Below are 15,096 nucleotides of genomic sequence, written 5' to 3'. Positions count from 1 at the left end.
TCACCTCCTGGGTTTTTTTCTTTCTTTTGTTGCTTTTCTTTGCTTATTTGAAGAAACTGGGTCCTTTGACTTGTGAAATCTCCCATATTTTGGTTTGGGCAACTATATCCTATGGTGATATTTAATGTGTTCATGTGTCCCTCTATTTTCTGTCAACTGGTAGGTAGGTATAGACACTTAATTATAGTGGTGTTTGATTGGCTGGTTTGACAAGACTCCATGAGTTCTATTGTGTTGCTTCGGGAGGCACAGAATGTCTAGTTGTCCCATATTTAGTGGTGATCAGGTCGATCACTGCGCTCAGGTAAAGTCCATACCTTTTACCTGTTGGTTTTGTCAGCCATTCATAATTGTTGCATAGATCCATTATTAGGATTCAAAAATGCTGGTTTTTCTATCATTCCCTATTTATCTGTAGCTAAAATTTTTGTAAAACATAACTTGCCTTGTTTTATTTGGTTACCTTGAAGTATAATTTATCCAAAAACAAAACAAAACAGGATACATGCTAGATCCTTTTCCCATTATTTACTAATTTTTGGAATAATGAATTGTGGCCTAGGAGTCCCCAAAGATGACCAATAAGGTTGTTTCTGTTTTTGGATTATCATTTTGAATTTAGGTGTTTTAACACTTGATATATTTCAGTCCATTGCAGTCATTATTCTTTTTGAAGCTCAGATTGTTCGATCGTTGGCCAGTGGGAGCCCCTTAGGTTGACTCCTGTGCTTTTTGTTATATAATCCTATTGGCCCTTTGTAGTTTTCTTTCTTTGTGGTATGTCAAGGTGATTCCTGTGTACCTTGGACTTTCTAAATCTGGACTCAGTCTTGCCTCCTGGGGGTGCTGGTTCCTCTTTTAAAGTAGAAAATAGTATTTAGAGTCCACAAATCTGTACATTAGGGAAGCTAGTTGTATTAGGTTGGTCATTGCATTTAGGCCTTATCAGTGACCAGAGCTAGGAACTATGTATTTTTAGAAAGAGAAAAATAAAATCCTGAGTTAAAATTGGTATTTCAGTTCTAATTTAAGATTACATGACTTTTCTTTAATGTTATATTTCTTTTCATCCATGCTTAAAGTTCTGGTTTCTAATAACATTAACATAATGATTGGCTTTATCCTATAGTATGCACATAACAGTTTCAGAATAACAATACTAAGTTTCTCTAACAGTAAAAATACTGAAATCATTTTAAGAATTCTTTGCAGTTCTTTTTGTCCCTGGAAAACCCACTAGGGACATATATCAGAACACCGTGTTTAAGGTCACCTGAAATTATTCCCATGTGGCTTTGCCACTAACTGGATATAAGATTCATTTGGTAGAGTTTGGTTCATGATTATATTTTTTGTTTTGTAACTACATAAAATATTTATTGTTCCAAAGTTAAAATTATAATTTGAGATGCATTTTGGAGTATTTTAGAATCCACCTGTATCCTCTCTAGCCTCTTTTCTCCCTTCCATAGTTATCTATCCATTTTATTATTTTTTTGGTTTATCCTTCCATTTTTTCTTTTTAAAAGTATAAGCAAATATATCTGCATTCCTACACATGCTTATAAAAAGGTAGCATACTAAACATACCATTCTATACCTTGTTTTTTTCACTTAATAAATCCTGGAATTCACACTGTAGCAGTGTAGTCTCTTCATTGCTTTTTTGTAACAGCTTCAGTCTTCCACTGTGAAAATGTACTGTAGTTTACTCAACCAGTCCCCTTATTGATGAATGTTTGAGTTGTTTGCGGTCTTTTCCTATTATTATAACTAGTGCTGTGATTAATATTTTTAAGCATACATTCAATTATTTCTTTACTAGGTATTTTGACCAGCGTGATTTAGCTGATGAGCCATCTTGACATAGCTGATCTCTCTCAGGGATAGAAGATACTTGTGATGAAGGCAGCCGAAGTCTGAGGAAGTACAATGCCAATTCAAGTACAGATTGCATCACATCTTCAACATTATGTGAGGGGTCTTCATCTTAAACTGCAACGCAGAAGATAGCTTGTATGGATTTGAATATCTGAAGTATCTTAGGAAAACCCCACCTAGTTTCTGATGACAAGTTTTAAAGTTTTTCTATAACTACATGCAATGCTGTATGATGAAATTTTACAAATGTCCTTGGTGCTGTTTCATTATTTTATATGAATACACATAAAATTTTATTGGAAATGTTACTAAAATTTTGTTTGACTCTTGAACAAAAGACAATGGAGAAAGGTTCTTAGTATTGGAATTAAAATAATCTAGATTAAGTGGCAAATCTGTTCATAGCAACAAAATTAAGCAAACGTTTTAAAACCCTTTCAGCTCAATACTTTTATTTAAATGCTTTATTGTACAAAACTTTTCTTAACAAATCTTTTTTAATAATACCCTAATAGATTGACTGCTTTAATTTTTCTGTCAAATCTTCTGTTCATTTCACTTATAATTTATATATCACATACAGATGTTTCCTACTTTAAGTACAGAAGATCCAAGTAGCAATGGTTCTTCAAATAGGGGTTTATTTTTCTCACATAACGAGATGTGAAGAGGAGCTGGCTGCTGGCATTGGTTCAGTGACTCTGCGATACCAAGGTCTCTGGTCTTTTGGCCTTTCTCTCATGGTAACAAGATATGGCCACTGCAGATCAAAGAAGTATGTCTATATTCTGACAGGAAAAGAGCCGAAGAAAGCAGAGCCTTCCACATCTGATTCTTTTCTCATAAAATCAAAACCTTCTCCACAAATCCTAAAATCTATGTTCATCTGTTGGCTACAACGTATAATATAAACACCTCTGCTCCAAGAAAGGTTGGGAAATGAAATTGTAAGCCTTTCCAGGCTTTCCAATAGAGGTTGAAAAGGAAAAGGGGATTGGGAATAACTGTGGATTAGGCAACCAATAGTTTTGCCACTAGTTATAATGGAGCAGATAAAATTTTACATTTGAATCTTAATCTTACGCTTTCATAAAAAGCTGATTTTTAAATGTCAGCTTAATAGTCCAAGTTGTTTTTTATCATAATTTACACATTCTCTCATTGTTGGATACCTAATCTGTTCTCTGTTAATCCGATATAAAAAACCTACCATGAAAGTTTCCAAGAGTGCACCTGAAACTAATAAAAAAAAAAAAAAAAAAAGTTTCCAAGAGTACGTTTGCAACTCATAAGAGTCTTATTCATTAGTGCTGCATTTGAAAACTTCACTGAAATTTTAAAAATTAGAAATTTTTGTTTCTCATCTGATAATTCTGGTATAAGAAGTTCAGGGCTGATGCAGCAACTCCACAATATCTTACATGTCCTGGGCTGCATCTAGATTTCTCTTTCATCCATTTTAGTGTGTAGCTTTCATCTTTTTAGTCATGATATGGGTACTTTGTCTCGTGCCTCGTGTCTACATTCCAAGAATAAAAAAGCACCACCCTTGTCTATATCAGGAGAGCAAAGCATTACAAGAAACCCACAACTTACATATCATTTGCCCAAGCTATGACATTTTCTAATTGTAAAGAAAGCTGGAAATAATTTTTTAGCTGAGCACATTGTTATTCCTATCAAAAATGGGGTTCTGGTAGAAAAATGGGAAAGAATGGATACTAGGTAGACAGCCAGCAGTGTCTACTACAAAGAGTTTAGATTTCCAACCTATACCACACAACTAGCTGTTTTAGAGCCTCACATTTTTTTGTTGATTTGATGCTGGCGTGGGAGGGCAGGGCTGGGGGCTGATTCAATAAAGGGTCAATTATTGTAATTTACATTTCTTACATAACTAGTGTAGTTATGCATACTACTCACAGAAAAAAATTCTGAGGACTGGATAGCATAAAAAAGAAGGTAAGTTTGCATGCGCAGAAGATGAGTATATAAGAAATTATTTTAATACAGTTATACCTCTATTTTCTAGCAAGCTGGAGGGTCTCTAATAGGTAACTGAGAATCCATTTTTATAATGACTTAAGTTGGCATAAGGATATTTTTCAGAAACGCAAACACAAAAGACATTTTAACCACTAATAAAAGAAAAATTAAGTGTGCAAGTAACCATTATAGCCGTAGTTTATCAAGGCGTTCACAATTAAAAGTATCTTCTGATTTCAATGGAAAATTGAAGAGAAAAAGTTCCCCAACTCTTAACACAGGTAGAGAGCCTTAAATTTGTTGAGAAATTATATATTTTAAATAGAGAATTTAGAAGTAGTTATTTTGAAAATAATAGCTACCAAGTGGTAGTTTAATCGGGTCTGAGGGACAGTGACAAAGTAAATTAGATTGCATCTGTATTTTTTCTCACACAAAAGATACATTACTTCTTTCGGTCAGGATTATACAGTTATTAACTTATGCCAGTACTTTGCTAAAAATGTATTCATTTCTACTAATTTTTTAAAATAAGATTATTTCATCTGTGTCTCTTAGAATAAACCAATTAGAAGCTGAATTATATTAAAATTGATTCAGATTATCAGTTCCACCACCTGGGGACAGACAGAAAAATGTTTTAGAAATTACAGAAAGGTTTATTTGACCTGTGTCCATACCACAATTATATTTTGCTACACGTTACCAAGTCCCAACAAATTTCTAAAAAAAAAGGTTTCCCAAATTGCCCTAGAATGTTGGTGTATTTGAGCTGTTAGTGTTTCTTGAAGAATGCTATTGTGATAAAATACTAAGTTAAATAAAATTGTTTAAATTTTTTCAGAACCTGTAACATGCCATTAACAAGCATTAAAAATCTACAAAAAAGAATGGATTTCCAAAGTGTATTTGATCACAGTTGCCATTTTTCAAAGAACACTTTGAAAACTTGTAGGTTCTATCTAGTTTCTTTGTTAACTTCTATGACCCCCGAAATTTGTGCTGATCCTAATTTATGTAGTCTGATGCCTGAGTTTAACTCCCATCTTACAGCTTTATTTTAGTGGGACTGGGAAAGAATTCACCAGGTAATCCTGGCTATAGGATTCTGTTTTCCCTTAGTCACCACACGTCACTTTTGCTATGGACTGAATATTTGTGTCCTCTCCCGAAATGTAAATGTTCAAATCTTAACCCCCAATCCTCCTTATACTATCACAGGAAGTGATTATTAGGCCATGAGGGCAAAGCCCTCGAGTGGGGTTATAAAAGAGACCCCAGAGAGTTAGCCAGTCCCCTTAACACCAAGTAAGGATACAGTTAAAAGACATCCCTCTGGGAACTATTATAGGAAGCAGACCTTCACTAGACGCTGAATCTATTCTAGAGCAGGGAAGAAAGAAAGAGTAAAGGAATAAAGATACAGAAGGTTAGAAAGTTCACCAGCACCTCCACACAGAGAAAATATAAAACTTCCTTCCTAAAATACCTAATATTCTTTGGCCCCAGAGTCACTGAATTCACATGTAAACTAATCTATATTTCATTTGTATTACATTAATGGGAGCTCTCAAGGACTGAATTCTACTAAAGTGAAATTAAGTTTTTTAAGCAATTTAGGCAGTCAGATATGATATCTCACACACAATGTATATAATGAAATCTTTACATAGGCATAAAAATTCTTAATAGAAATAAATTAAAAGCAATCAAAAATTAAGTCTAATTTAGTATGCTGTTTGCTTTTTTAATAACTAAAATTCATATAATCAAAATTTGTTCATTCTTACATAAATGATTCTGACTGGTATATACTTTTCCTTAGGCTAATTTACCAAACTCTGAGTTTTGCTTCTCCATCTGTGGTTAAATACCCATCACTCTCAGCAAATAAAAATGTTTAAAACAAGGGTCCTACACCTTGGTGTTTATTTGAAATCAGGTTTCTTTCATTCTGAATAGTTTCAATAAAGTTATGGTAGAATGTCTCCATCTGCTTTAACTTGGTCTGTGTTCAATTGATAAAATACAACCTTATTCCTGCTTAACTGCATCTTTCATTATATAAGTTAGCAAATAGCTTATATCAACACAAATGTCCAACAATGTAATTAAATCATTGCTACATGAAGTACTTTATACATGAATAATTTAACTCTTTACACTGTTGAAGCCTTGCATTTCAGTATGTTCTACAGCTTCTGTATCATCACCTGAAATTTACCTTAAAAAAAAAAAATACATGAAAAATCATTTTGATTTGTAAATACAAAGAAAACAAGCCTAAACATCAGTTTTCTGCTCTATTTAGGAAACAGTGTCAAACCAAGAAACTTGCTATGTCAAACAACTTTTCATAATATTCAATAAAAATTCCATTTTTAGGAGATGATTATCTGATTGGTGAATAGGTGCTTTCGTTTCTCTCTGTTATTCCTACCTTTGGGTATTTCACTGCAAATATTGTGAATAGAAAGGAAATACAGTGAAGCTCAAGTGAATTTTATTCTTGGTTGATGGCTCTAGTGAAAAGATCTTTCTAAAGGAGTTTAGTGGTAAAAGATCAGTTGGCTTTATCTAGCTTTATATAATATATTCCAGAAAACCAGAAGGTTTTTTCCAATGCTATGGGGAAATCTGCTATCTTAAAAGAATACTACAGAAAATTTTCCTTTAAATGTTAATTATCCCTTGTCTTATAAATTTGGATTTCTTTAGCTCATTTTCTTAAATCATTGTCCATTATGAATTCAAAAATCCCCGAATATGAATATAAGTATGCTATATATTACTACATTGTTAAAATTGGTCAAAGTAAAATGAAATGATTTTAGCATTTTATTAATAAATTTCCCCAAAAACACCAGACCTGAAAAATAATCACTAAAAATGTGAATTCAACTTACAGGCAGGCATTGAAGACACTTCAGCTGTTACAATACTTTTTATCCCCAGGTTTGATAAGCCACCTCTGATTAAGCCACATGTAAATGCTAAATACTAAAAGGAACAGAAAAATGTAAAAAATATTAAAGATTTACTAAGATAGTAAAGCTATGGATAAATATAACATTTAGTTCAGGCTTAACTTATTGCCGTTTAAAAAAAGGGTTGTAGTACTTTTCAAATTACTGAAAATTCTGTTAGAAGATTTTCCAGCTCCTTGGCAACTAAAACATGGACACGTGACTTAAGCTCTGCCAATTGTGTGCTCCTGTCCAGGACTCTGAATCTAGAGTGACAAAATCAAGCTGGAAACAGGTTAGAATTAGTTTTAGAGGCAGCAAAGGTGGCTTGTGTCTAATGTCAGTGCTGCCTGAAGAATTTTAACCAGACCCTCCCTGTGGAGTGACTGGGCTGCTTTCTTGCTGCTTTAACCTTCCAGAATTCTTGCCTGTTTTCTGAGTCTTCACATCGATTCTGAAAACTATATTCCATTCAATCAGAGTTGGTTTCTGCTTTCTACAACCAAGAATCTTGATTTGTTCAAGATGTACAGCCCGCCACAACAAAAGATTATTCAGTTCAAAATATCAATAGTGCGGACACTGAGAAACCCTTTCATATAGAAACAAGGAAAGGGAAAGGGACTGAATTACAGCAGACCAAGCCAGGACAAGAATGGGAACTAAAAAAACAATAATCGAAGGATCTTTTGATTATGTTTTTTGTATTGTATGATAGTCAACAATACTACATATCTATGAATAAAACAATATTACTTTATAATTAATATACATAAATGGGTACTGATAAGCAATTTGATCTGGAGACATGAAATTCTGAGCTGGTAGAGACCTTAGGGATTGTTTATAATATGGGGACTATTGTAACCAGTTTTATTAATGAAGAAACTAAGGTCCGGAGGGGTTAGGTAACTTACCCAATGTCACAAACCTGTGAGTTGTGGAGCTTAGGTTAAATATAAATTGAGTTGGTCCCAAGTCCATGTTCTTTCCGTTATACCTACACTGCCTTTGTGTTAGGTAATTTAGGTATGAACACATTTTTAGGGATAAACAGCAATTTCTACTGCCACAGATATTTTAATCACTTCAAAGGAAGCCTTACATTAAAACTTGTCATCTTTCTTTAGTACATCTGTCTACTTACTGATTCCTACATAAGACTGAAAAACAAAAACTACACAAAACCCAGAAACACAGATATATTTAACACAAAACATGTATCCTTAGAAACAAATGTTAACTATGTTTAAAACAATTTTTTTAATCTACTAAAGGAGATGGTAAATATAAACTCTGAGGTCAATAATTCTGAACAGGCAATACGAATTTTATAAGTTTGAGTATCTTTTCTGACATATCTATGCTATATCCAAAAATATACCATTAATCTATTTTTCATTGTCATTTAGTTAGTATTTCTTTAATTGGTCATCATAAGCCTACTTAGCTACAGTTTAATGTTATTTTAACATGATAAACATGTCTCCTCTTTCGCAGAGAAGTGTTTAAACAAAAAAGAACACCTGTAAAATCTATTTGAAATTCAAAATTCTGTTGTGATTGGCATTGTGCTTTTCCCTATGGTTCTACTTTTTTCATAATAAAAACCCTCAATCTTATATTCCATTAAATACCTTAGATGCATGTTCTAAATACTGTTTTCCTGCAGACATCTGAGTAAGCAGACGAAATTTGTTGTCTTGAAGTACATAGATGCCCTGTTCCAAAAACAGAGAAAACCAAAAGTCAATGTAGTCTGAGTCCTTCCAAATTTAATGTAGTCTGAGTCCTTAAAAATTTTCTCTTCAAAACTATTTAAGAGTTTTTTAAGTTATTAAAACTCCCCTTTCCATGTCAAATTTTCTTTAAGTGAAGAAGTTTTGCAATGTTCAAGCTGAACAACTGTTCAACATTTTATAACACTAATATTTATTGAATGCTTTTAGATACTGAAGATATAAAGATGCCTAAGACATAGTCATGATCCTTAACTCACAGTCTAGGGCAGAGGAATCAGAAATACTTGTCCAGGTGAAGTTAGCAGCTATATATTATTATCATATATCTCTATATATCATATCTAGAAAACCAATAATCAGAGTCATGTCTTCCTATTAGCATTTCAAGTACTTCCAAAGTAAGGTGGGTATTGTTCCATGAAAAAATGAATTCTATGGGTAGCTACTAGATACACTCTTTTCATTTTTTTATACTTAATCAAAGGGCCAAATCCACTTTAACTATTTCCTTGGTTTTATAAAATAAATCTATTTCAATGTATAATTTTCCATGCAATCTATTAATTTCTATATTAAGAAAATATTTTAAGAATAGAAAATATGCCAGCAACTAAATAATGCAAGTTATTTAAGAGTTAAATATGCTGTATAAATTAGACTTCAGAAATTACTCTAAAGACATAAATGTGATATATCTGTGGTTCTGCATATCATCACCACTAAGGAATAATAACAAAGGAACCAAATCCTAAAACCTTTATCATTCTGACATTTGCTACTTTTTAAAACTTAACTTATGTAATTGGAGGAAAGAAACAGCTACAGTATCATTACTAATAATTGTCCCTTTGTCTTTATTCTTTATGTCATATTAGAGAAATAAAGTAGTGACTTATTAATAACATGCAAGAGAAACATTCCAAAGTTGACTAGAAATTATTTTAAGTTTTAAATAATAAGTAAAGCACTAAAATAGTACATTTATATTAAGTTAAAAGACTAAAAAGATAGGCCTTAATTTATCTAAATACCTGATGATTTGTCCTTAGATTGTCGATTTGTTTCTTGAACACTGTAGTCCAGAAATCTTTACAAATGAACTTCATGATATCTAACTCATCCTTGAACCTTGCAGTATCTTTTGTAAACCTAAAAAGATCAACTAGAAGTAATGCAGTATTTTCCCTCCAAAAAAAGTAGGAGGGGCAAATTATTAACTAATTTCCAAATGCCAGAACAGTACTGAATAGTGACAGTCATAAAGTGATCAGCATCAAGCAAAGTAAAGCCCGTCTCAACAGATTCACATTCTGTTATACAATTACAGGGCTAAATTTGGTCTAACAGTAAGCTGCAATTTTAGGTACAATTTACTCTAGCACACCAAAAAAAACCTAAAGGACGATCATGGTATTGTTATATAAACACAAAGTTCAAATATTCAGATAGTGAGAAAATAATAATACTAAATAGAATTTTTCTATAAATTGGAAGATTATTGCATGCATAAACATAGACTCTAAGTGATTTCCATTCATATGCATTAAAACAAAATCACATTTAGGTTAAAGAACCTGTGGACCTTAAGTAGGAAATGCTGTAAGATTTTAGATAGTTGTTTCAGTACACCAAAGTTTTCAGGAAGCAAAAATCTAAAACATAAAATATATTTTTTCTGTGAATATTAAAACATAAAAGTTTGAAAATAATATCAAACCTAAAAATAAATTACAATCTGAATTAACAGAGAATCGAATTTTGGAATTAAAATTAAAGTAACCCAAGTTTTATGCAAACTTTTGAAATGGATCATCGTTGTTCATAACCTACCTGGAAGAAAATTTTCAAATCCATACTGCTCACCTTTCTATCAGTCCTTGTCCCACTCGAAACCCCATGTTTTCCAGCTTAGTAATACAGCGTCCATTTTCCTGTTTTAAAAAATAATAGCATTGAATGCTTTTAGGATGCCAGAATATTGGTATTCAAAATTGTTTTAAAATGTTGGCTAAAAATATTAATGTAAATATTTATACTTTTTTCACTGAAACATTGTAAGAAAAAGTGAATTATACGTCATACTTGAATTTTCTTAGTACTAATCATTTTCATTAAGGCAATACGCGCCAGTCTCTTCCTAATTACTCTCTACCCACTTTTTTCTACATTTAACGATTCCTCTTCTCTCCTCAGTTATAAAACTTTATATTACCTTTGCCTTTTTTCTGTCAGTCATTCCCTTTGTGCTATCACTAACTTCTATTGTTCCTTGCTTCAAACCATCTCTTAGAGTCATCCAGATGGCTTTCTAGTTCTCAGTGTGTCTAAGTTGATGACCCTACCATCATATGCCGGGAGTCAGGCAATTGCTTTGCTCTTCCTTTGACAATTTCATCCAGTCTTTTTTTTTTTTTTTAAATTAGGGAATATTGAGGAACAGTGTGTTTTTCCAGGACCCATCAGCTCCAAGTCAAGTCGGTTTTTTTGTTTTTTTTTCGGTCAATCTAGTTGTGGAGGGAGCAGCTCACCGGCCCATGTGGGAATCGAACCGGCATCCTGGGTGTTATGAGCACTGCAGCACTGCGCTCTAACCAACTAAGCCAAGCAGTCCACCTCATACAGTCTTAAGACTTCAAATACCACCCCTATGCTGAAGACTCCCAAAATCCTCTGGATGACCTACAAAGTCCTGTACAATCCAGACCCCTGTACCTCTTGAACTTCAACCTGCGACTCTTCTTCACTCGCTCTGCTCCAGTTACACTGGTCTCCTCGCTGTCCTTCAACATGCCAGACATGCTCTTACCTTATGGCTCTCGCACAGGCAGCAATTCCTCCAGATATTCACAAGACCAACTCCCTCACTGTAAGTCTTCGCTCACATGTCACCATCTCAAATGAGTCCAATTTTAACCATCTTCTTTAAAATTGCAACATCATTCCCCTTCAGCAACTCTCTATCATAGTGATTTTCAAAGTGGGTCCCAAGACCAACAACACTGGCATCGCACGGAAACTTATAAAAATAGTGAATTCTGTAATTCCACTCCCATTTCCTGAATCAGAAATTGTGGGTGTGGGATCAGTAATGTGTCTTAAGAAGCCCCCTAAAAGTAATTATTCTGATGCCCTTCCCACTCCCCTGCTGAAGTTGTCTCCAAAGAATTTCTTTCACCATTTAACATACTGTACACATTTTACTAATTTTAGAGTGCTATGTCCCTCCATCCCCCAGCCACTGCTAGAATACAGACCCAGGAGGGAGGGGTTTTTATATATTCTGAAGCCTGTCTCCCACTTAAGAAGTACACCATAGGCTTCATTATTTGCTGACCTTTCTTCTAAGGAACCATGTACTCCACTTACGGGGCTGTCACTACTAAATCTGTATTTCTAGGGCAGACTTTATTCGACACAGCCATGTTGCTAGAGGTGCCATAGGCCCCTCAAATTAGGCATACTCAAAATGACATTCATTATCTTAATGTCCTCAGCCTGCTCTGCCGCCAGAATTCCCTAACTTTATTAGTGGCACCACTATCCACCTAGTTATTCCAACCAGAAAACTCATTTTCTTCACCTCTTTGCTCCCTACCTCTCCACACACACTGCAGTCCAGCCCTGTGGAGCCTAACATCTCCATGCTTTCCAAAATACATCTTCTCTCTCCGTCTTTATTGCTTAAGTTAGCCCTTACCATTTATTTCTCTCCTGGTTTTCAGTCAGAGCCTTCCAACTGATCTCCTCTCAAGTTTTTCTTCCCTTGATTTGTTTTCTGTATTTCTGGTATAGACGTTCTAAAAAAACAAATCATGTTATTTCTCTACTGGAACTTTCAGCGTCCCCTCCCTTTTCTTCAAAATAAAATCCAAACTCATCAGCATGGTATTATGTGCCTTTCCTTAAATACCGAGTTAACCAAATTCTCTAACAGCCACATACACACAAACGCCCTTCCTTGTACCAAGCTGAAACTTCTGCAGCACCTCCAGAGTGGCATGCTTTCTCCTGCCTCCCTGCCTTTGCACATGCTGTCCCCTAAACTGCACATCCTTTCAAAGCAGCTCAAGTATCACATCCTCCCAGAAACCTTTCCTGGTGCTCCTTTGGGCCCTGCGCCATCATAACACTCTGCACATACATCTGTTATTGTATATATCACTATCCTTGATTTTTCTGTTCTTCTCCACACTCATTCCCAAATATGATCAGGTGGCATGAGTATCTGTCAGTCACGATGCTCTTTGTAAAACAATCTGCTCTTTGTAGAATCACCCAGGAACATTGTGATTAGTAGGAAATGTGCTTATATTTGCAGACATTCTCAAATCCTAACTACAATCATGAGTTTTTTCAATTAATCCCTAGTAAATACCTTCTGATGTTACTACTTATTCATTCACTTTGGCATCTGTGAGTGCTCACTAGTAGGCATCAATTTTTAAGAAAAATTAAACTTGAAAATATTTTATCCATTAACTTTTCTAAAAAAAAATCTATTCTCCATAAATTGGCAAATACCCAATTGTTCAGTTTTTAGAAATTTAATTCCTCTTCAAGCATAGTTTGAAAATCATTTATTTGGAGGGTGAGAACACCGGTTTTTCCTTTATTTCATTTCAAAACTTACGACTTTATGTCAAAAAGATATATAAAAGCCATTTCTGGACGACAGGATTATGTGTCTTTCACATTTTTTATTATGAAAAATTTGAAATACACTCAAGGTAGAGACACTAACATAATGAACCCTCTGGATTCTAATCATCAAGACTGTAACATAACTTTTTAAAAATCACTTTTGTTTTTATGCACTTTACATTTTTCCCCACAATAAACTAACTGCAATAGGAAAAGAGTTATTTTTAGTTTAAATGATTCAAAACTTACGGATTTCCTTTCTCTTATATGACTAGCACGCCTGTTCAAGTTATCAGTCATGATTACAACAGCTCTGTTTTGTTTAATTTTGGGTTAATCCATTCAGAAAAAGGATTAAAAAAAAAAAAAAGGATGATTTTCCTGGGCAAGGGTTGGAAAAGGGGAAGAAAGTAAAGAAAATTGGGGTGGCCGATGGCTCAGTTGGTTAGAGCGCAAGCTCTTGGCAACAGGGATGCCAGTTCGATTCCCACATGGGCCAGTGAGGTGTGCCCTCCACAGTTAGATTGAAGGATGACTTGGAGCTGATGGGTCCTGGAGAAACACACTGTTCTCCAATATTCCCCAATAAATTTTTTTTAAAAAAAGAAAGTAAAAAAAATGAAGAGAACTGATTGCACACATTGGGGGTTAGAGGAACAGGGATTTTATGATAAAGAGTAAAAGGGGTGTGTTGCTAATTACTCTTTGGGGAAAAGGCTAGCTCTGCACAAACAGCAAATGTCTGCTACTCAGCACAGATGCTACGCATTAATAATTATTGGTTTTGATAATGATAAAGTCAAAATTGTGTAACTTGAAAAAAAAACAAACCTCAATTACAGATGGGTTTGAGTATGACTAGAATTTGCTTCATTTCCAGTACTCTTCCTAATGTTTTCCTAATGATATCTCCAAATGCATCATGCCTGCATGCCATAGACTGAATGTTTGTGTCCCCCAAAATTCATACACTGAAATCCTAATCCCCAATGTGACGGTATTAGGAGGTGCGGCCCTTGGGAGGTGATTTCATCATGAGGATGGAGCCCTCAAGAATAAGATCAGTACCCTTAAAAAAGGGACCCCAGAGAGCTAGCTAAACCCCTTCTAACATGAGGATACAGCCAAAAGACATCCATCTATGAACCAAGAGCAGGCCTTCACCAGACACCTTGATCATGGACTTCCCAGTCTTCAGAACTGTAAGAAATAAATTTCTGTAGTTTATAAGCCATTCGGTCTATGGTATTTTGTTACAGTAGCCAGAGTGGACTAAGACAATATCCTTGTAGATTACAAACTGGCAGTACCTTTTCCTGGATGTCCTACAAATATCTCAAAATTTCAGCCTATCCAAAAATAATTCATTATCCTCATCTATTTCTTCTCCTTTATTCCTTCCACCCAACCCAGCTATTCAAGCTAAAAACCTGGAGATAATTCTCAACTCTCACTTCTATTCCTAACCGCGTCCTAGAGAATCTATCGCCTACCTCTCAAACCTGTTTCCTCCTCTTATTCTATCTCTGTTTAATTCAGAATTTCATCACCCCTTGCCTCTACTTCAACATAACAGATCTTCCCACTACAAGAATCTTCCCTCTCCAACCCAGGGTCTTTTTCTAAAACGCAAATGGGCCATGGCATTCCCCTTCTTAAAAATCCTTAAAACCCTCCACTGAGAAGGTCCAAATCATACAAGCCTCATTCTGGCTATAGCTCTCTAAACTTCTCACTCTCCACCCATTGAATCTAGTTGCCGTGAAATGCTTAAGCATATTTAAATACATCACACTTTTTCATACCTGTATGTCTTTACCTTTGCCTAGGATGCTTTTCCTACCCCCACGTTCCACCCCTCTTTATCAACAGCATTATAG

General features: G+C 34.6%; 2 protein-coding genes across 4 annotated transcripts in view; one reads left to right on the top strand and one right to left on the bottom strand.

Moving 5' to 3' along the window:
* The window catches only part of GEMIN2 (gem nuclear organelle associated protein 2), a 21,224-nt gene extending 18,058 nt beyond the window's left edge, over positions 1–3,166 (top strand). Inside the window, exon 10 of one of the 2 annotated variants that reach the window (XM_019713640.3) lies at positions 1,826–3,166. In XM_019713640.3, the coding sequence (XP_019569199.3) occupies positions 1,826–1,865 (40 nt within the window). In that variant the 3' untranslated portion in view covers positions 1,866–3,166. The remainder of the gene's footprint in view (positions 1–1,825) is intronic. The other variant, XM_019713639.3, reaches the window with a different exon arrangement.
* The window catches only part of TRAPPC6B (trafficking protein particle complex subunit 6B), a 14,739-nt gene continuing 1,959 nt past the window's right edge, over positions 2,317–15,096 (bottom strand). Inside the window, exons 1-6 of one of the 2 annotated variants that reach the window (XM_074328172.2) lie at positions 12,273–12,350; positions 10,439–10,506; positions 9,607–9,724; positions 8,471–8,554; positions 6,774–6,867; positions 5,902–6,091 (exon numbers count right to left, since the gene is read on the bottom strand). In XM_074328172.2, the coding sequence (XP_074184273.1) occupies positions 6,060–6,091; positions 6,774–6,867; positions 8,471–8,554; positions 9,607–9,724; positions 10,439–10,506; positions 12,273–12,275 (399 nt within the window). In that variant the 5' untranslated portion in view covers positions 12,276–12,350 and the 3' untranslated portion in view covers positions 5,902–6,059. Of the gene's footprint in view, positions 6,092–6,773; positions 6,868–8,470; positions 8,555–9,606; positions 9,725–10,438; positions 10,507–12,272; positions 12,351–15,096 lie in introns of those variants that run through there. The other variant, XM_019713642.3, reaches the window with a different exon arrangement.

This window comes from Rhinolophus sinicus, chromosome 3 (assembly GCF_057876585.1).
Source record: "Rhinolophus sinicus isolate RSI-liver-muscle chromosome 3, RSI-T2T, whole genome shotgun sequence".
NCBI lineage: Eukaryota > Metazoa > Chordata > Mammalia > Chiroptera > Rhinolophidae > Rhinolophus > Rhinolophus sinicus.
Note: the sequence above shows the minus strand (reverse complement) of the source record. Positions and strands in the feature narration are given on the sequence as shown.